Source organism: Melanerpes formicivorus, unplaced genomic scaffold (assembly GCF_026170545.1).
Source record: "Melanerpes formicivorus ecotype bairdi unplaced genomic scaffold, bMelFor1.0.p_v2 SCAF_5, whole genome shotgun sequence".
Lineage (NCBI taxonomy): Eukaryota > Metazoa > Chordata > Aves > Piciformes > Picidae > Melanerpes > Melanerpes formicivorus.
In genome coordinates, this window is record NW_027142357.1 from 29976079 (window position 1) to 29997631 (window position 21553).

Below are 21553 nucleotides of genomic sequence, written 5' to 3' on the forward strand. Positions count from 1 at the left end.
GCCCATCAGATGCATTAAGGACTATGAAATCTGCTGGCCTTAGAGGGAGTTTATCTTCTCTATTCAGGTAAAGGAAATAGATTTCCTTTGCCACAGGAGAGTGTTAGTGAAGGCTGTCCTGTGCAGTGTTTGCTGCCCTGAGCTCAGGTATTGACCCCTTCAGTTAACCCAGACTGTCACCTGGGAAGAGCCTGATTGAATTGGTGTCATGGGAGAATGCAGCTGCTCATTCAGCTCATGTCTGGATGAGGCTGAATGATCTCAGATATAGCTTTGGTTTCAGGGAACAAAGCTTGTTCCTACAATCCAGCCAAGGTAACATTTTTCTGCTCTTCCTGGACAGAGACTACATTGATTTATTTATGTCTGGGAAAAGCATGGTCTACTATTTCATAATGACCCCCCACTTGAGATCATAGCAGTCCACTTCCCTTCTGATGTCTGTAGTGCATTGAATGCAGGACGCATGTCTGGTTTACAGCTGTTAGAACCTCTAACCCCACTGCAGAGTCAGGCCTGCTCCTGCAATAAGCTCCAAGTCCTCTGCTTATAAACTGTGTGGCTTTGTATTAAATCCCTGTGAGGCCCAGAAATCAGCCTTCCAAGGGCCTGTTTACCAGAGCAAACCTTTGTAGGTTCTTCTTCTATGAGGGCCCATTAGCTGCAATTAGCCTTGATGCTTACCATCTGTTTGATGCCACTGGATTGTTGTGCCCAACGAGTTTTGATGTTAGCACCAATCCATTACATCTTCTGTTTTGTTGTCAGATGTGAGACAATGCTTACTGCCCCTTTGGAAGGCTGCTTGTGTTCTGCACACCCTGTGCAGTGATTTGGCTGATTTCTCACCATCCTTTGGCAGAGGTGACTGGTGCAAGATGGTAATACCGTACCTGGTGCTTAGCCTTCCAAGAACTTCAATGTGTCCAGAGAAGGGCAATGAGGCTGGTGAGAGGCCTTGAGCATAAGCCCTATGAGGAGAGGCTGAAGGACCTGGAGTTGTTTAGCCTGGAGAAGAGGAGGCTCAGGGGAGACCTTACTGCTGTCTACAACTGCCTGAAGGGAGGTTGTAGCCAGGAGGGGTTTGGTCTCTTCTCCCAAGCAACCAGCACCAGAACAAGAGGACACAGTCTCAAGCTGCACCAGGGGAGGTTTAGGCTCGAGGTGAGGAGAAAGTTCTGCACAGAGAGAGTTGTTAGCCATTGGAATGTGCTGCCCATTCCTGGAGGTGTTCAAGAGAGGATTGGACGTGGCACTTTGTGCCATGGTTTAGTAGTCATGAGGTCTTGGATGACAGGTTGGACTTTATGATCTTGTCAGTTCTATGATTCTATGATTCTAAGCTGAGATGACCAGCCTTGAAGGGAATGGCAGAAATGAGCTTCCAATGCCTGTGCTGGAAGGGGATGAGATAGCTTTATTAGTGACATTCAAGGCTAAACCTCTTTCAGCCTCTGCAGTACTATTTGACTGTTCTTCTTCAGTTGTTTGAGATAACGAAGGCAGCAGTTTCTTCTTTGGATTTACACTGCTTTAGAAGGTTAAGGTGTGGGCTGCTTTTAGGTACTTCTGTGTCCCATCACTCATGACCCATGACAGCAGATTGGGTAAATGCTTGTTTAGCTGCATTTCTCTCCAGATACTTACCAGTAGGACAGCTGAGTAGATTTGTTAGCACTGTCAGGGGAGAAGGAAAAAAACATGGGATATTTTGCATCAGGAGCCTGATTTTTATTGTAGCAATGATAGAGGCTATTTTCTTGAGCTTTGGTCTGTATTAGTTTGGCATGACTCTGAAGTACTTGGGGTTTTTATAGTTTTCTTTTGACTGCCACAAGAAGCTACTTGTAAAATTGTAATGGAGAAATTCAAATGTTGCACTCTGTAGAAAAGTAAGACATTCATGTTATGCATCATAAACAGGAAAATTTAGCCTTTGACAGCAAAGAACAAGCTCAGCTGACTGTGGATGTTTCTGAGGATGCTTTCTAGCTTTGTTTCCTCTCAACAGGACTGGACCTCCTCCGTGGGTGTGTTAAAGGTCCTTGTCTTTATTCTTGAGCAGCCAGGGCTAGCCAACATTAATAACTGTGTTCAATGTTTGATAAACTGTGTTTATTGTTGTTGGGAAAAAGTAATTCCTCTTCTGGCAGTGAAGAAGGTGTGATTTGTAAATAGAATTCTGGGAGTGGTGCTGTGACTGCAGATAGGGTGAGGGCTTGGCAGAAAGGCAGCAGAGCTGGATTACATGTGCATCAGAACAGCCCTGCCACAACGTAGGCTCTACTTGCCAGAACCACTGCCCTGGATGAGACCCTGCAGAAGGCAGATACTGTACAGCATGGCTTGTGCACCATAATTCCCAGCCATGCTTACTAAGGGGTAATTCTCAAATGATGTGAGGCTGGGAATTTGTACCTAACAGCTTTAGTTGACATAGTTCCAAACATTAAATATGTTTAAGAAAAGTATCTTACATTGGCCATGCTGTAGATCTGGAGAACCCTCCTAAGGCTTGCTGCAGTGGTCATAGCTGTTTTCCTTTAAACAGATGCTATCACTTGTGTATAGACATCCTGTTCTTGCAGAGGCTCTCCACTCTCCTGGTATGCTTCTCCCAGTTTAAGCAGTAATGCTGCAGGAGAAGCCTCCCTTTCTCAAGGAGAGGATTCTCACAGTAACTGCTGGATGGATCCAGATGTGCTGCATATGTGCATCTGGCTCCCTATCCTTGGCCTGGCCACTACTTAGTCAGGATATAGATGTTTAGTCTGTTTTAATTAGCTTCTCACAAATCAATCCCAGAAGCCTCCCAGCCATCTCTGCTGCCTTTTTCCAACTCCAGGACCCTGGGAAATACCTGTTGCTAGGAATTAAACAATTTATATGTGTATTTTAAAGCAAGAGGTTCCCTGCACCAAACCCTTGGAGAACAGCAACTGAAGGTTGTGTGCATAGGGGTGGACAAGAGAGGGGAAGCTGGAAAAAGGAGGATGATCCACCAGGATGCTTGTTGTCTCTCCCTGACCCCATTGGGGACCTGCTTGGAGCCCATGCCTCATTTTGAGTCTGTCACCTCAGTCATCAGGAAGCTGCTGGAACAGGCTGGGAACAGGCTGTGCTGGTGCCAATGGTGCTACACAAAAAGGCATTCACAAATAATGAAGCTCTGAAATACCCTGAGCAAAAGTGTCAGCAGTTTGAATTTGGGTCAGTTGTGCTGTGGAGAGAAGCAGATTAGGCTAGGGGAGCAGAGAAGAGACCTCCTCTTCTTCTGCCTGGCTGGGGGAAGGGTCCTCCAAGGCAGTAGGGAGCAAACCTACTCCTGCTGACCATCCATAGGCAGTCCGGGCTCTGGCAGGGGTCTTTCAACCCTGCTGTGGATCAGGGTCTGCTCACCCTGGTATTCTTCAGGCCTCAAGTAGATACTCAAAAAAGCACCCTCCTAGCCACAGAGCTTGGCTTTCTGATGCTGCTGTAGGCAGACAGGTGCTGGCCACAGACTGGCAGTTCATGCAGACTGCTGACTACAATGCCCTGAGCAGCCACAGACAAGTTGCCACTTTGCTCTGTACCTCAGTTTCCCCTTTTATATGAGGATAATAATGGTGATCTACTAAGGGAGGGAGAAGGTGAGCAAGAATATTTGTGTCTTTATGGCTGTCCCTTCATGAGGGGCTGCTGCTCCCAGAGAGTGAAAAGAGGTTTTTTCTGAGACCAAGGCAGAAAGATACTTGTCCAGTGGCTGGCTCTGGCCACACTATGGAACATCTTCATGCTGTTTCCTTAAAATGGGACGGCAGATCCCACCAGGTCTAAGCATCCCCAAGGGTTTTTACACTTAGTTCTGTACCAGTCAGTCCCCATGCCTCTGGCTAAAGGAAGCTCTTCAAGTTGTAAAGAGCCACCACAGCAAAACATTGGCTTTCCACATGAATCTACTCCATGAATTAACTTTGAAGGAAGAATATGACATTTTTAAAGCTGTCCTGAGTGGGAGCAAAGCTTGCCCCTGACTCCCCAGCAACTAAGCTGCTAAAGGACTTTGCCAGCAAAATTTCTCTTCAATCTTGTTCCTAGGGTTGAGCCACCAGTCCTGCCTGCTCTGAAGACATGAGATGCAGGCCTGAGGACATGTGGGATATAGTATTGCTGTTCCCCATACTAGACTGGTTAGTGTGTATGCAGATACCAGCTGAATGTGTCTTTGGGCTTATTGCAAGCGCAATCACCAAATGCTGTCTCTTGAAACCCTGGGGCTGCTTTGCAGCATATTCAACAAGAGAGCAGAAGCCCATATGCTATTTCACTGGTCAGAGAGGGGACAACAAATTAAAGTGCCTGTCTTAGCTCAGTGAGACAGCTGTGCTCTTCTCAAGGCAGTTCCTGAGAAGACACCTATCCATACTTAATGGAGGGGAAAGCATCTGCCCGAGCAACAGCCAGTTTACCAGAAGTGGAGGGGCTGTTTAATGCTTGCTACTGAGGAAATCTTTGGATGACAGCTTGACAAAGACCAAAGGGTAGATGCGAGCCCCAAGCACCCCCTGCTAAGCAGTGTCAGGTGCCTTTCATGGGACTACCGTGTCAGATGAGAAGGGACTATGATCTACACAGTGGGGCTTTTTGGGGCTCAATGGCAGTGAATGAGAGGTGTTCAGGGAGGTTTGTTCCCTGTTGGATGTGACTCTCAGTTCCTATCAGCAGAATGAACCTGAGGAAGGGGTTGCAGGAGCACAACTTTTACTTGCAAACTTTTACTGATTGTGGATTCGTAAGAACTTTTTCAGGAGACAGGTAGGTGCTGCTTGGCAGCCTAAAGTCTCTTGATTACAAAACAACTTTTCTCAGCTGTGGCCCGCATAGGAATAGCCCAGGAGCACCCAAAACCCATGCTAATCACAGGCTGAGCTTCCCTTGCAAAGGTGGGCAGCTAGTTAAAGAGCCTGTTGTGTTTTTTCAACAGTTGGACATATTATGTATATCATGTTGCTGTTCAGTCTTGGTGCACTCTGAAAATGTCTGGCATCTTTATTCTTTTGTTAACAAAATGAGGTTTGGGAAGTTTAAGTGACCAGAATCCCAATACATTTCTGCATGAGGGGAAAATGGAAAGCTGGGAGTGTTGTCACACCTTACCACAGGCATTGGAAGGGATGATCAGATGCTCTTAACCATGTTTGGTCTTTATTTCTAACAGTTTTCATAATAGAAACAAAATCACAAGTTAGAAAAAATGTCACTTCAGTGTTACTAGATCACAGGAACCAAGTCAAGGAGGTAACCTCTCCCTGTACCAGCACATAGAAAATGATGGGTGTGTTTAACTGTTCCAGTGCCTGGAATACTGTAGGGGGATTCTTGGTACTTTCTTTTAGTCCCTTTCTTACAGTGCTTATATTTCATATGAGATGATTGAGTACAATGAAACCCACCAAATCTAGGCTGGAATTTCCTTACGTGGTATTTAGGGGTTTACACTTTGGAATAAGCTCAGCCTGTGATTAGCATGGGTTTTGGGTGCTCCTGGGCTATTCCTATGCGGGCCACAGCTGAGAAAAGTTGTTTTGTAATCAAGAGACTTTAGGCTGCCAAGCAGCACCTACCTGTCTCCTGAAAAAGTTCTTATGAATCCACAATCAGTAAAAGTTTGCAAATGACTGGTATAAAAGGCTGTCTACGCTGAAACAAAAGAATAGTTCCTGTCCTTTTCCCGGTGAAAACTTGTCCCAAAGATGAAGTGATTTGCTGAAGGTCTCTCAAAAAAAATGTAAAACAGAGGCAGGAGATAAACCCAAGTCAAATGACATCCTATTTGATGCTCTCTTAACCAAACTGCCTGCCTGCATTATGGGAAACTCAGCAAGAAACATGGGTAATGAAGCTGCTCAGCTGACTGGAAGAATAACTGCTGCTATACAGCAGGTAATCCTTTAGATTTAAGAAATGGCATAAGTTGTAAGGAGGAAGTTTACAAAATATGTCATCTGAAGACACTGCCATGTTTAATGCATTTGGTGGCAATGATTTGCTTTCCCTTGCTATACTGTTTACAGAGCAGCTGGTGCAGAGCTGTTGAGCTTGCTATTGAAGATGAAAGGCTGGTTGTTTTTCAAAGCCCTTTGTGCCTCTTTGCTCCTAACTGGAGCTGTCAGTGCAGATGCTTTTTATTTCCTTTATCACTGGAGGTCTGAAGTCCCTTTTCTAAAGATTTCCTCAATTCAAAGGAAGATTTCTTTTACTTGTAGTCCCAAAAGACCTGGAGGGTCTTTGCTCTTTTGTTTAGGCTGAAGACTCCACAGGCAATGTGGTGCTGGACTGCTGAAAACCTTTAACCCCCCAGACAGCCAATGTCCCAGCTGAAGTCCTTTGATGAAGGCATGAGGAATTCAGTCTGTTCTGCTCATTTCTCTGGCCTGGGAAGGAGAACACCCCTCTCCAACTATACAGAAGCAGTGAAAAATTTTCAGCAATTATTAATTAGCAATGTTTACAATGATACATAGAGGATGGAGCTTCTCCCCTCAAAAAAAGCCACAGAGGGCATGTGCTGGCAACTGTACAACCCCCCCCCCAAAAAAAAAGATGCTCACTGAAGTAGTTGAAAATCCAAGTGATCAAGGCAACAGAATCTTCCCCATTTCAAAACTAAAGCACTGAAGCTGTGGGAGGTCATGTAATTTGCCCAAGATCATGACAGAAAGAAGAGACATGGCTGAGAACTGAAGCCAAGGTGCTTCTTTGCTACCTTAACACCTGATTTTCCTTGTGTGCCATCTCTCATGCACTGATACAGGATTTTCTGTCTTTCATATAGTCCGTCAGCTGGTGGTTCTGTTACTTTGGTGGGAGACCTGTCTTAGAAATCTCTGCAATCAGTCATTAAATCTGCATGATCTCACTTGCATGGAAATGTTCTAGCCAATGAGTTTCTCTCAGAGCTGATCTTATTTGTCTTTAAGTGGCAGTCTGAAGAGCAGTCTCCGCAATGCCCTTTCCAAGAACGCAGCCTTCCCACCCCGCCTGCACCAGCAGGGTTATCTGTCAGGCAAACCAGTGCTCCTAAATGGCTGCATTGCCCAACACTGGTTACACTGCAGTCTATCCTAATCTCATAACAAAGCTCTACTGAAAAAAACCTGGGTCCTGAGTGTTCTCCAAAGCTTTCCCCATCAGTGTGTTCGAGTGACTTCTCACTGATGAAATGCTCTTCAGCTAAATGTGCTTTATATCTGTAAAAGTGTTTCTGTAAATGAGTCAGAGAAGTGATTCCAAATGGTGGTTTTTCAAGTTGCCCTGTAGCCCTGCTGCCAGCACACCCCTTGCAATGTACACCATAATAGCCCTGGAGAGGAGCTGCAGCTGAGCTGCTTGGGAGTTGTGTGGGCCTGAAAAGCCCATAGCGCAGCCACTCTCAGATGCAGTATTCACAGATCTTGCTCTCCTTGCTGAGCAGTTTGAACACTGAGCGAAAGGGTGAATTGATACTAAGTATGCTGAAACCAAAGGAGGAATACCTGTAGATTGGCTAACACCTATCAGAAAATTATCTGGTTGCTGGGAGATCCAAGCAGCTATCCCCTTGTTCACATAAAATATTTTCTTCCTGTTTCATTTCTTGGGATAGTGTTTGCACAGCTAACCATGTGCAGAATGCACAAAAACTTCCTCTTGTGCATCCACACACAAGCTACTTCTTTGCTGTAAGTGATTACCCATTACAGAATTGAGATTAGAAGTGCATGAGTGTCAGGAGGGCAGCATCACTGCCAAAGACAACTTGTGTGTCTTGCATCTCAAATATCAGGGAGCCAGAGAACTGTGTAAAGAGTCATCGCAGTGAATATGGCTACCACTGAAGGTGACTGCCTCCTAGTAGGGAATGTAGGCCTTCCTTTCTCTACTTGGCCAAATTGCACACTATCAGTACAAAAAAAACATTCCCCCACCCAAAGAGGAATAGCTTCAGTCACACCAGAAATCTGTACAGAACTGAAAAGTTAATGTGAATCTTTGAAATCCTCGAAAGCTAATGTGAATCTTTGAAATCCTAGACCATTGCCCTCACTTCCCTTTCTCAAACTGCACAAGGGCACAAATTCTCTACTGATTCTGTTACCAACTTTGCTGGTTTCTATTTCACAAAGATTCTGTTGATTATTACTTTGCAAATGTTAACCTCTTCACAAAACACCCTAAGTGCACTAAAGATGTGATCTCTTGCCACGGAACCTGTTTGGCTTAACAATTAAGAGATCGATCACCGCCGGCAACAGGCATAGGAGTTTAAACTGTACATAACTGGTCTCTGTATTAAGGCAATAAAAGTGGGGTTACTTTTACAGTGGCAATTTTAACAGCCATCTAAATCAACACCCTCTTGATGATCAGACAAATCTGCCTTTAAAGAAAAATGCAGTGCAAGTGAGCTAGTTAGTATTATGGGCACATTATTGTCTTTACTTTCTGCAATCAACTTTTATTCATGCTTTTACAATAGGTGTAAATTTTTATATTTCCTAAGGCAAGCAGAAGAATGAGCTGAACTTCTAGAAAATTGCTTAAAATAGGCTGTGGTGATAAGAAATAGACGGTCCCATACAATGTGTAAAAGGTCAGTGGATTAGAGTGCTGAGTTCTGTAAATGGGCAGCCCTGCTATGCTGGGGCTGGCAGCTAGGCAGCTGGAAAGGAAAAGCTTGACCGAGGGGCTGTTTGAAGTGAGGTGCCTGGTGTTTCCTGTAGGGATGTGTGTTAGGGAATTCAGGGGGATTAGGGAGAGGGGAAGTGATGTGGGGCAATCTCAGTTGTATGAAGGCACACCCAGTGGGTGAATTGTGTCTGAAAGAGTAATCAAGTGTGAGGTTGGAGGACTTGCTCCTGTAACACACCTGTGCTCCCTCATCTGTGCTTTGTCCCTGTCCCTTGGCCATGGGGTAGAAGAAATGAGTGAGACCAGGGAAGTGTCTTTGTAGTTTTGGGTGATACAGTGACAAACACTGTCCAGAGAGAAGGGCAACTCTAGAAAGCTTTGGGTTTGATGCTCTCAAGCGGTGCCAAAAATGTAGGGCAGCCAGTTTTAATTTCCCATTTTCTTGACAATGTTAGTTTTAAAAATGGAAAGAAATCACTGAGATACTGCTGGGCTAAAGCTTAGTGAGTGCTCATGGCATGGAAAAGCTTGTTGCTCCACATGATTGTCTTCTCAAGCTGCACTGGCTCAGACAAAAAACATGGTGGCAGCTTATACTTACATTGCTTCGAAGCGCAGAGTTTTTGTTTTACCTCTTTTCTAGGTCCAGCCAAAAAAGCCTGGGTCAGTCATGGGATGCCCAGAAGCTTGAGGTGGGTTTATGGTTCCAGTTAGAATAGAATTAAATAGAATAGAATAGAATAGAATAGAATAGAATAGAATAGAATAGAATAGAATAGAATAGAATAGACTAGACCAGGTTGGAAAAGACCTTCGAGATGATCGAGTCCAACCTATCATCCAACACTATCTAATCAACTAAACCATGGCACCAAACACCCCATCAAGTCTCTTCCTAAACACCTCCAGTGATGATGACTCCACCACCTCCCTGGGCAGCACATTCCAATGGCCAATCACTCTTTCTATGAAGAACTTCTTCCTAATCTCCAGCCTAAACCTCCCCTGGCAACATGAGGATCACTACTTACATCAGGAATGCAGTTCCTTCTGGCTGTAACACATCTAGATAGGTGTGTTGTTATCCTTCTGCTCCTTTAATGTGATTGTTATCCTTAAAGGATACTCCCTGGCCAACCTCTTTCAAAACAAGGCCACCTTTGAATCACTTTGACTGCTACATGCAGTGTGTTCCTCCCATCTGACTAGGGACAGCTGTGCTGTGTGCTTGGCTGCATGATAGAAAATGCTGAGGACCTGAGGCTGACCTGTCTCAAATAGGGGTCACTGCCCTGTGTTTTCCTTTCTATAATCTTTCAAATGCCCTCTTATCTGACTGCTGTTTTGCAAAGTCTCATGAAAGTTGGCTGCAAAGTGCTATCATTGCACTTTTTGAGCATAAGGAGAGAAATGCTGGTGGCAGATTCAGTGCAGTATAATTGAAGGCAGCACCATACGTTACATTACAGTTGGCCTTTTAATCTCTGGTCCTTTGTATTTTTTATGAGTAGCAAGATGACAGTAAGTCAGCTTTGGTTGACTGCACCTTGCCTGAAGGACTGTATCAGTGCATCAAGAGATAGCTGTGTGATGGCCTCTCAGACAATTCCAGTGTTAAGCCTTGTATGTTCGCCAGTCTGAAAGATTCCTCGTTAAAGCAGTTCTTATCAGTGCAAGTTCAGATCCTAAGGTAGCAACAGCTTCCTTTGCAAACAACAGAGGCAGGCTGAGCCATGGCCTGGTTATAGGTCTGATCAGGTGCACAGAATAACCTGTTTCCCTACTGAGAAGTTGGCTGCACCTTTTCCATTTGCATAGTCAATTTGTTTCACTTAACAATGGTACGATGAGTATAGCAGTCGGGCTTGCTTTGTCCTGGAGAGCTGTGTCTGCAGGGACTTGAATCAGTGGCTCATTTTAGATGGGCTGCTGGAGAGCTGCTGAATGGCAGTGCAATTGTTTTTTTATACCAATAGGGAAATCCAGGGCTGGTTACCTTATTCATTAGGGCTAGAATGAGCACAGAGACTTCCATAGCTGATAGAAAGCGAAAAGACCATAAACGGAGAGTCTGTGGCTCAACTGACTTCTGCGTATTGGATAACTGAGAAGCAAATCCATCTATCAGCTGATAGTGATAGCCCATCACCATGGTTCTGGAATGACTTGGAGGACCAGAATTGCATATTGGAAGCAGAAGGTTCAATGAAGTGAGCTTCTGTTGCAGGCTCTGAAGCCAAAGAACATTTGTTTCAGGAACAAAGCAATCCTAGCAGTGACCTTTCATATCATATCGTTTGGAGCAGGTGCTTGTCTCTGGTGCTCTATGTAAGCCAATCCTATGGCTTGATGTTTGCTTTCCTTTGCCTTCCCATTTATCTCAGCTTGGTTCATCACATAACCAATTACTTTCATCCTTGGTGCCTACCAGGGTGGGGCATGGGCCAAAAATGCAGTAGAGCAGAAGGTATCACATACATATCCTGCTTTCACTGGCCAGATACAGCTGTGCAGGCCAAGCCTCTGATGCCAAAGCTCTTTTCTTAGCCCGTGGGCAGGGAGCCTATTGCCTTCAATGGCTCTTTTGCCTATAAAGCACTTTGTGACTGTCTTATAGTAAGATGTTAAGTGATGCAGACCTGCCTCTCTCCAGGCCATCCATCCAGCCTCTGATGGAGCAGAGGAGCTGCTCACTTTGCTGTCTAAGCTGATTTTGGCCATCCTGCTATTTGGGCAGACCTGCTGCCCAGCCCTGGTTTACTCGTCAATACCAGCTGCCTCAGGCAACCACCCAATGAGTCTGCCACAGCTTTTCAAAGCAGCCACAGCTTTCACTGGCATGGCCAGAATCCTCTGTACTGCATGAATGGGCCTGATCAGCAGTGACAAATCTCTGCACCACTGGGATCTGTTGTAAAGAGGGGGACTGAGTACTCTAATAGCATGACTATATTGCAAGATTTAGTTACTTAAGCTATGGCTCTGCCCTGACATGGTTGTCTTTGAGCTAAAATGAGCTAGGCTCCTTTCCTATTAAAAGAGGATAATGGCATCCTGGCCTGTATTAGGAATAGTGTGGCCAGTAGGAGCAGGGAAGTCATTCTGCCCCTGTACTCAGCACTGGTTAGGCTGCATCTCAAGTACTGCATCCAGTTTTGGGCCCCACAGTTTAGGAAAGATGTTGATTTGCTGGAATGTTTCCAGAGAAGGGTAACAAAGCTGGGGAGGGGTTTGGAGCACAAGCATTATGACGAGAGGCTGAGGGAGCTGGGGTTGCTCAGCCTGGAGAAGAGGAGGCTCAGGGGAGACCTTATTGCTGTCTACAACTACCTGAAGGGAGGTTGTAGCCAGGTGGGGGTCAGTCTGTTCTCCCAGTCAACCAGCACCAGAACAAGAGGCCACAGCCTCCAGCTGCACCAAGGGAGGTTTAGGCTGGATGTTAGGAAGAAGTTCTTCCCAGAAAGAGTGATTGGCCATTGGAATGGGCTGCTCAGGGAGGTGGTGGAGTCACCATCACTGGAAGTGTTTAAGAAGAGACTGTATATGAGGCACTTGGTGCCATGGTTTAGTTGATTAGATAGTGTTGGGTGATAGGTTGGACTCAATGATCTCGAAGGTCTTTTCCAACCTGGTCTGGTCTATTCTATTCTATTCTATTCTATTCTATTCTATTCTATTCTATTCTATTCTATTCTATTCTATTCTATTCTGTTCTGTTCTGTTCTGTTCTGTTCTGTTCTATACCACCTGAACCCAGTGTCTGGCAGAGTCACAAGATCTGTCACACAGATGCTTTCTTGGGTGCCCATGGCTTTAGCTTCAGTGATGAGTGCTCTCTCCACTGAGAAGTTTACTCTGGGAGCTAGCACATAGCTGAGATATCTGAGGATCTGCCCCCCCCAGTAAGGTAGGGCTGGATGGAGTAGATAGGTGTGGTGATCTGGCCAGTACAGGTGGTGAGTAGCCATCTTATTTGTTCTGCCCTTCACTAACAGCAAACACAACCCCTAAGCTTGTCCTCTTTGGCTGGATGGTAAATGACCCATGTTACTGTAAAATAGAATAGAATAGAATAGAATAGAATAGAATAGAATAGAATAGAATAGAATAGAATAGAATAGAATAGAATAGAATAGACCAAGTTGGAAGAGACCTTCAAGATCATCACGTCCAACCTATCACCCAACACCACCTAATCAACTAAACCATGCAACCAAACACCCTGTCAAGTCTCCTCCTGAACACCTCCAGTGATGGCGATTCCACCACCTCCCTGGGCAGCCCATTCCAATGGGCAATCACTCTCTCTGTGTAAAACTTCCTCCTGACCTCCAGCCTAAACCTCCCCTGGCGCAGCCTGAGACTGTGTCCTCTTGTTCTGGTCCTAGCTGCCTGGGAGAAGAGACCAACCTCTGCCTGTCTACAACCCCCCTTCAGGTAGTTGTAGAGAGCAATAAGATCACCCCTGAGTCTCCTCTTCTCCAGGCTAAGCAGCCCCAGCTCCCTCAGACTCTCTTCATAGGGCTTGTGTTCCAAACCCCTCCTCAACTTTGTTGCCCTTCTCTGGACATGCTCCAGCAAGTCAACGTCCTTCCTAAACTGAGGGGCCCAGAACTGGACACAGTACTCAAGGTGTGGCCTAACCAGTGCAGTGTAGAGGCAACCAAAGCAGTGCAAACCTGTATGGCCACTCACCAGCAATAACCTGCCTCACTAGATGTGCTTTGTCTGTGCCAGTGCCCAATCAGCAAGGTGGAGAACTAGCAGGAGAGTGCACTGACAATGGTCTGGCTCTAGAAGATCTGGGAATCCAATGATCTTAGAAACCCAGGAGATGCACACTAGCTGCCTGCATTTTGAAATGTACAAAGATGTGAAAAATGTGGCCTAAGCCAGTCAAAATGGTTTTGACATGGTTTATTTCAGTTGTGAGCTTTTACTATGTGTTTGCAGATTTCTTAAAGTTAATGGCTAAAATCCTGGGAATGACATACTAGAGTAATTTTCAAACTTTTTTCTGTCTCTCCTTGCTTACATGATCTTCTCAATTCCTTTCCCCTGCAAGCCCACATTTTTTACCAGTATTAGTGAATCCCTGCTTCTTGCCCCACCCCCAAGCCCCCAAAGAATCAGTTTGTATAATCTAAATCTGCTTGATTCAATTAGGAAGAGCTTTTGTGGAGCTGCAAAGTCAAGGAGTTTATCTGTCAAATGCTGGATGGTGGCAAAGAGGTCACCACTGGGCATAAAATTAACCTCAGAACTAATTTTTCCTGGCTTCTAGCTCAGTTTTAAACACTGGTAATTCTGTCTTTGGTTTGAGTCAGAAAATTGCAGTAAGAAGCCTCATAAAGGACCTAGGAGTTATTTGATAGTGAGACACTAAACGAACAGAGATGTGCAGCCGTGTGTTTTACAGTCCTAATTGCAAGTGAAGACATTAGCTACTCATTCACTGGCAGTTGATTCCACATCCCTGCAGAAGGCTTTAAGAAAATGTGTGTTCTTGAGTTTTACCCTCAGCTAAGCCTCCCCTCAGTACTACTTGACTAATAATATGAGGCACAAGGGCACGAGCCACTGAACAGCTTAGCACCACTGTAAATCTCCTGTATTGGCTTTTAGCTAGAATTTGCTCCAGCTCAGCATCCCCAGCACACAGAACTGTCTTGATGGTGACAACCCACTGAAATCAGTGGAGTTACACTCTAATATCAGTGGATCTGGTCCTCTAGGCTCCTCTTGGTCATGCCATAACTTCATCCTGTTGTGTGGCCTGCCCCTGGGCAGGACAATGCCTCCTCCAGAGCTGGCAATATTAAAATGTCTGGATGTATGCGTATTTGTATGTACTTTGATCATACATGATACCTGTAATTGTTTTAACAGTTCAGCCTGAGGAGGGTTGAACTGAGGTGCAAAGAAATCAACCCTGTCTATCCAAGATACAGCAGAGGCAATCTCTGCCATAACCAGTGATGATAAACCACACCAATTACTCAATTAAAGCTAAACCCACTTTTGATCAAGACAGCGAATTTAAGAGGCCCTTGGGATTTTTTGAGGAGGAACTCCTAATCAGTGCAAAGGGAATTGTTCCTGTTTATTCCAAGGTTGAAGTTGCCCCTAAATTTGGAGATGCAAATTTTGAAAGAGAGACTAAATAATCAGTTTTTAATAAAGAACTTGCTGGTTGGCATGTGGGTGGAGGGACTGAAAGCATTTCCCCATGTGGTTTAGAGTTCATTAGTGCACTGATCAGGGAAAGTGTGCAAGAAAAGTGCAGTCAGATGAATATTCCATATTTAACCTCCAACCAGTAATTCAGAAAAAAAGCAATTTCTTCTAAATCTGAGTTTCAAGTGACTGCCTTTTATCTGAAATCCACTAAATTATTCCCCTTCTAAATTCTCATGAAATAGGCTATTTGCTTCAGCAGCCATTGACTCCCTGAGATCATTTTGAAATGAAAACATTCTGGGTTTATTAGTAATGATCTGTCTTCCACCCTGATGAGATGAGGGGCTTGAGGAAGGTGTTTACACCTAGGTAGCAACTTTCTATACTGAATCCCTGTTTCCTTACTGATATAGGGACAGGCTGGGTGAGCTGGTTCTTGCTTGTGTCCTTGGCTGTGGGTAGCACTGAGGTGCAGTGGAAAGACATGAGAGCATCTGGCAGAGGTGCTACTTTCAACCAAGTCAACAAAAAAAACTGCACATTGGCCACAACAACCCCATGCAGTGCTACAGGCTGGGGTCAGAGTGGCTGGAGAGCAGCCAGGTAGAGAGGGTCCTGGGGGTACTGGTCGATGGTAGGCTGAACATGAGCCTGCAGTGTGCCCAGGCAGCCAAGAGGGCCAATGGCGTCCTGGCCTGCATCAAGAACAGTGTGGCCAGCAGGAGCAGGGAGGTCATTCTGCCCCTGTACACTGCACTGGTTAGGCCACACCTCGGGTCCTGTGTCCAGTTTTGGGCCCCTCAGTTTAGGAAGGATGTTGACTTGCTGGATCGAGGCCAGAGAAGGGCAACAAAGTTGGTGAGGGGTTTGGAGCACAAGCCCTATGAGGACAGGCTGAGGGAGCTGGGGTTGCTTAGCCTGGAGAAGAGGAGACTCAGGGGTGACCTTATTGCTGTCTACAACTACCTGAAGGGAGGTTGTAGACAGGCAGATGTTGGTCTCTTCTCCCAGGCAGCCAGTACCAGAACAAGAGGACACAGTCTCAGGCTGCGCCAGGGGAGGTTTAGGCTGGATGTTAGGAAGAAGTTCTATACAGAGAGAGTGATTGCCCATTGGAATGGGCTGCCCAAGGAGGTGGTGGAGTCACCATAATTGGAGGTGTTTAGGAGGAGACTTGATAGGGTGCTTGGTTGCATGGTTTAGTTGTTTAGGTGGGTTGGATTGGTTGATAGGTTGGATGCGATGATCTTGAAGGTCTCTTCCAACATGGTTTATTCTATTCTATTCTGTTCTACTCTATTCTAAGTCCAAAGGCAGTGTCCTTGGTCTCACTACACAAGCTTCTAGCTAGATGTCTCTTGCCCTCATTCCCACTGCAGTGTCTCAGCAAGGTCTCTCCTCTTCAGTCTCAGTTACAATAATTTCTTCTTTCCTTGGTTGCTCCATGTTATTAATCCTCAGGATTTATTGCTGTGTGGCAACCACCAGACATAATTTTTCTACACTCTTCTGTTTATTCTGGACATACACACTGCAAGTTTCCTACACCACTCTTTTAAAAACAGATCTATTTGATTTTACTGACTCTGGTCAAAGTGGTTGTTCTGAAATACCACTGGGGTAGAGCACTATAGGCAGACAGATGTGATGAGCTGTGGCTGTTCCACATACCAAGTGCAGGTGGCTGAAAATAGCCTTTGCTTTTTTAATAAGCTGAAGTATTGTCCAGCCCTATTTTCAATGATCTGACATATAAATGTGCTGAGGGAAATGGGCAGGAGAACTACCTCAGCATTTCCCAGGTGATGTTTACTTGGGGCATGTTTGCCTTGACAGATTCCTTCCCATGCATGAATGCTGAGGCAGAATGAATAATTTATAAAGATTTTTATATGTTTATGGTTTATATGGCAAAGTGAGCTCCCCTCATATTGTATTGCTTCTCTTCCTTCCTCTCCTTGGTGAACTTGCAGCCATCAGTGCCTGAATTCCTGCCTTTGTGTACCTCATTTTAACTCTCCACTGTCTCTGAGGAAGGTTCCATATCCATGACCCCATTTGACAGCAGTTACTGGAGTCTAAAGGGCAGTCCACATGGCTTGAGCAGACTCATGCCTATCTAGGTGTGTAGAAGACCCCAGAAATCTGGAATTCCTTGACAGGAACAGCAATGGCAACTCCAGGCTTTTTGTTGGACTTTCAGGTTCCTGGTTCCATACCAGGGAACGTGGAAACCTCCAGATCCCAAGGTTTTGCAGGGTCTTTGCTGTGGAAATGAGCTGTGTTCCCTGGGCAGCCAGGTGGTACTGAAATCTGGGGGCCCAGATATCCTCACTCCAGTGCAGTCCTGTCAGCACCCAAGGAGGAGATTCTTACTGTCAAACCATTTTACTAAAGGTTTTTACCCGTAATACTACCTGTTTTACCACAGGCAATGCAGCTCCTCCTGCTTTCTCAACAAAATAGGTGAGAGTATGATAATCAGGGTTTTAATCTCAAGGGATCCAATGGCATCTTATCACAGAATCACAGAATAGTAGAGGTTGGAATGGACCTCTGGAGATTATCTAGTCCACCCCCCTGCTATAGCAGGTTGGCCTAGATCAGGTTACACAAGAATGCATCCCAGCATGTTTTGAAAGTTTCCAGAGAAGGAGACTCCACAATCTCTTTAGGAAGCCTGTTCCAGAGCTCTGTCCCCCTCAAGGTAAAGAATTTTCTCCTTAAGTTCAAGTGAAGCCTCCTGTGTTTTAGTTTGTGCCCATTGCCCTTTGTCCTATCAATGGACACTACTGAAAAGAGCCCAGCCCCATCCTCTTGAGCCTCATGCTTTAGATATTTATAAGCATTGGTAAGATCCCTTCTTAGTCGTTTGTTTTCCAGACTAAAGAGCCCCAGGCCTTTCAGCCTCTTCTCATAAGAGCCATGCTTCAGTCCCCTTACCACCTCTGTGACCCTCTGTTTGGACTCTCTCCCATAGTTCCTTGTCTTTCTTGAACTGGGAAACCCAGAACAGGATACATTCCTCCAGTTGGGGCCTCAGTAGGGCAGAACGGAGAGGCAGGAGAACCTCCCTCAGCCTGCTGGTGAGAATCCTCTTAATGCACACTCGGAGACCATTTGCCTTCTTGGCAATGAGGGCATGTTGCTGGCTCATGGTGAACTTGTTGTCCACCAGGACTCACAGGTTCTTCTTTGCAGAGCTGCTACCATATTGTTTGAACTATTCTGTCACAAGCATCTTGAATGCCTGGTTTGTATTCTCTAAAATGATCAGCACACTGGTCATCAATCAGCCTTATTTAACAACTAATGTGCCACAGGTGTTTTAGTAACCTGAGCATTTGGGCTGAAATAATTGTATTCTCTGGAGCCTGAAGAGGTTTGGTGACTGTGAAGATGGGGGCACAGGGTACCTGGGTGGATGGCCAGCCAGCTGTATGTGCCAGGCATTGTCTTTCTGCAGCATACCAACCCTTGGGAGCATCAAATTTGATTTTTACACTGTATTATGACAGCAAGGTTGAAGAAAGTGAAAACTTATCTCTTTCTTGAGGAATTAATGAATCCAGGGTATTTTGCCTTAGGAGTACAGCTATACCTGCCTGGCTTGTTCCTTCTTCACTGCAAGCTGCACTTCAATGGCAAAGTGATTATTACATGTGTAGAAAGTGGGGCCACTTAGGAAGTATTCAGCACATAGAGGAGGACCAGCTTTTAGAAGAAGCTGAGTGGTCAGTACAGTTACAGTGAGTTTCCCTCCTGTTTGCCATTCACCAAAGCCTAAATCTGATTTTAAGCATTAAGCTGAATATGAACTCTTGAAAACATGTGGCATCAATGTTCATTGCTGATCAGTTTTGGTGAGTTGACTTGGTACAGCCACGTCCTTTGAGTTGCTCTCCATTCCACCACAAAGAATGTGAAGAAGGAGGAAGCCCTAGGGCTGAGAAAGACCAGGTCTAGCCAAGCTAGTTTCAACAAGATTCCTTGTTTAGCTATCTATCCTCCCTGTAGGCCCAGGTGTTTCTAAAGCTCTGCTCTGTAGCACATGCAAATCAGAGAGAGACCACACTGATTACACTTAGAAAGGCACTGAGTGATGCAGAAAATATGAAAGACTCCCCTGAAATACACGAAAAGAGTTAATGAATCCTCAAGAAGCTCTGAATTTGCACACAGAAGTGAGAGAGGGGAGGTTCACCAGTACATTTCTCTGGCCAAACCCACTGATGAAGATTAACTGAAAGCCTTCAGGGACAACAAACAGAACAATGTTCCTGTGAGACCAAGAGCTTATTTCGCCATTTGTTCTCTGGATGTCACTTGCATGGAATGCAAGCGCTGCTGCGGGTACAAGAATAAACAACTTCCATGCGTTCATCTCAGATACACCCTGAAGTTTGAACAGTTCATAGGCACTCCTGTCTTTGGTATTGGAACACTTTACTGCTTCCTTCATGGAAATCCCTCTTCCTAGGGACGCCCCACCAACATCTTTCCTTGAGACCTGCGGTAAATATTTCCGTGAGTAACCAGCTTTGATCGTGTTTCTGTTTGTTCTGTGTTCCCTGGCTGGGAGTGCTCCAGCAGACAGACATTGTGTGAGGACTGTTTGTGGGAGTGGGCTGTCTTGAGACAATTGTCCAAAATATCCATGAAAAAGCTTCAGCATGACAGTTCTGCAAATCTGCACCTCGAACCTGTTTCTAAGGTGTGCTCATCCAAATAAAAAACCCCTCTGAAGTGCCCAATGTAACCTATGTGTCCTGTTGTCCCTCCTTATATTGCACATCACTGATGCTATCCTGAAACTGTTTGCAGAAACTATGTGACAAATAGCTCTGAAAACCCAAATAAACCTAAGAAAAAAGAAGAATAAAAAGCACCTCTGTTCATTGGGGAGGTGGGGGGAAGCAAAAGGCAGAATATGAGCAAGCTGTTTTTATCTTCTGTGAATTAATTACCCATCTCCAGATCTGACAAAATAACTCAGGAGGCTGGAGTCTCTTTTAGCTCTATTCTCAGTCAGTGATAGAAGCCAAACTACCAGAAACCTCTCTGTAAAGCCTGTTCTGATGAGATTTCCAGTCAGTTTCATGAATCAAGGTGGTTTGGATTAACTGTGAATAAGCCCTTGGGCAGAACTAGCAAATCATGGGTTCATTGATCACAGACACTTTTGTGTACGGGGTCTGACCCAACACTCAATAAAGGCAATGAGAAAGCGACTGGGGCATCTTATCTGATAGCTGTGAAGCCTCTTTGTGGCTCTTTCTAAAGCAGCTGGAGTCAGCTGTTCCCAGACACTGGAAACTGGATGAGGGTGAATGTTAATTATGGCCCATTCACCCACTTTATGGGGTTTTCATCAGGCCTGGGCACAAGTTCACTGTGCACTTCTCATTTCAAAGCCTGGTGTAGCAGATGAGAGAAGCAAGCTCACCACTTTCTCCTGCTGCTATGATGGCTAATTTCCCAGCAGTAATTAGCAGGGATGGATACCTACTTCTGCTGGGATTGTTTGACTGGGGGGACAATTGCAGGGCTGTCCCTTGAGGCTGTCTCCACAAGTAACATGTTTTTTAAGTTATGTGCCTGTATTGATCTGCTGTCTGAACAATTTCCAGTAGTGTTTGCTCTGAACCCAAAGGTGTCTGCAATCAAACCCATAACGATATTCAAGGAGAGTGCTGCTTTAAAAGGCTGCCTGTCCTGAAGCGTGCTGTGTGTTTTAAATGTCACAGGCTACATGAGAGAACCTGAAGCAGGGACCTTTGAGAATGCTTGGGAACTTTTAATCCTTCAGTTTGAGGCCAGCCTTACTTTCTGACTTTGTTTTTGGAGCCTCTGATTCAAGCACAGCGTTTTTGGCATCCAAGCTTGGAGCAGATTCCATGCCCCCTTTTTGGACCAGAGGAAGCCAGAAGTCTTAAAAAAAAAAATCAAATTCTATCAGAAGCTTTTTGCCTTAAAATGAGTTCTCCAAGAGGGTAAAAATGGCTGATCTTGTGAGATTTCACAGCGGTGGAAATCTTGTGAGGTTGTCCCCAACCTTGCTTTGAAATGCCCTCTGTGCTTGGGTTGTCCTGTGTCCCCTAATCCCAGTCTCAGTCTCAACTAAGCAGAAAGTTGCAGCCACTGCTTCAAGTCATGGATAAAACCTTTCCTACTGCTCTGTGTCTTAAGGGTATTTCAAAAACAGAAGAAGAACTATGATCTGAGATGAGGAAACGTGTGAGTTAATGAGGTTTGGGTCTTCACAAAGTAATTGTGGGATAATTAATGTAACGAGATACATCTGTTAACCCAGCTGATCTGTACATGAATGGTGAAAGGCGATTTAAAAGACAATGTGTCCTACACATCTACTTGAGCAGTGTTGCTGTGGGGCTTGGATTTGCTGGGCGTTCCTCAAGGGCGATGCACCAACCTTATGGGACAGGGGTTAGCAGCTGTTTCTCAGGTTTGCATGTAGCACAAGAATTCTGTTGTACTGTGACTGCAACGTGCATAAGAACTGCTTGCTTCCTACCTGCTTCTTATTACCCTGTTGCCCTCCAGCTTGTATTTGCTGTGCTGCCCTTGATTGCAAATACTGTGAATTCTCAGTGGACAGGGAATCCTGTGGTCTTTGATGGGGATTTTAGGCTTATGAGTAAATCTGGGGTGTGTTTGAAGGGCTAGTTTGTATCATAAAGGGGGAGAAAATGCAGGTTCT

General features: G+C 45.1%; 1 protein-coding gene across 2 annotated transcripts in view; it reads left to right on the top strand.

The window, feature by feature from the left end:
* The first annotated feature begins 18841 nt into the window (after positions 1–18841).
* The window catches only part of SLC15A2 (solute carrier family 15 member 2), an 85093-nt gene continuing 82381 nt past the window's right edge, over positions 18842–21553 (top strand). Inside the window, exon 1 of one of the 2 annotated variants that reach the window (XM_068138988.1) lies at positions 18842–19347. In XM_068138988.1, the coding sequence (XP_067995089.1) occupies positions 19293–19347 (55 nt within the window). In that variant the 5' untranslated portion in view covers positions 18842–19292. Of the gene's footprint in view, positions 19360–21553 lie in introns of both variants that reach the window. The other variant, XM_068138989.1, reaches the window with a different exon arrangement.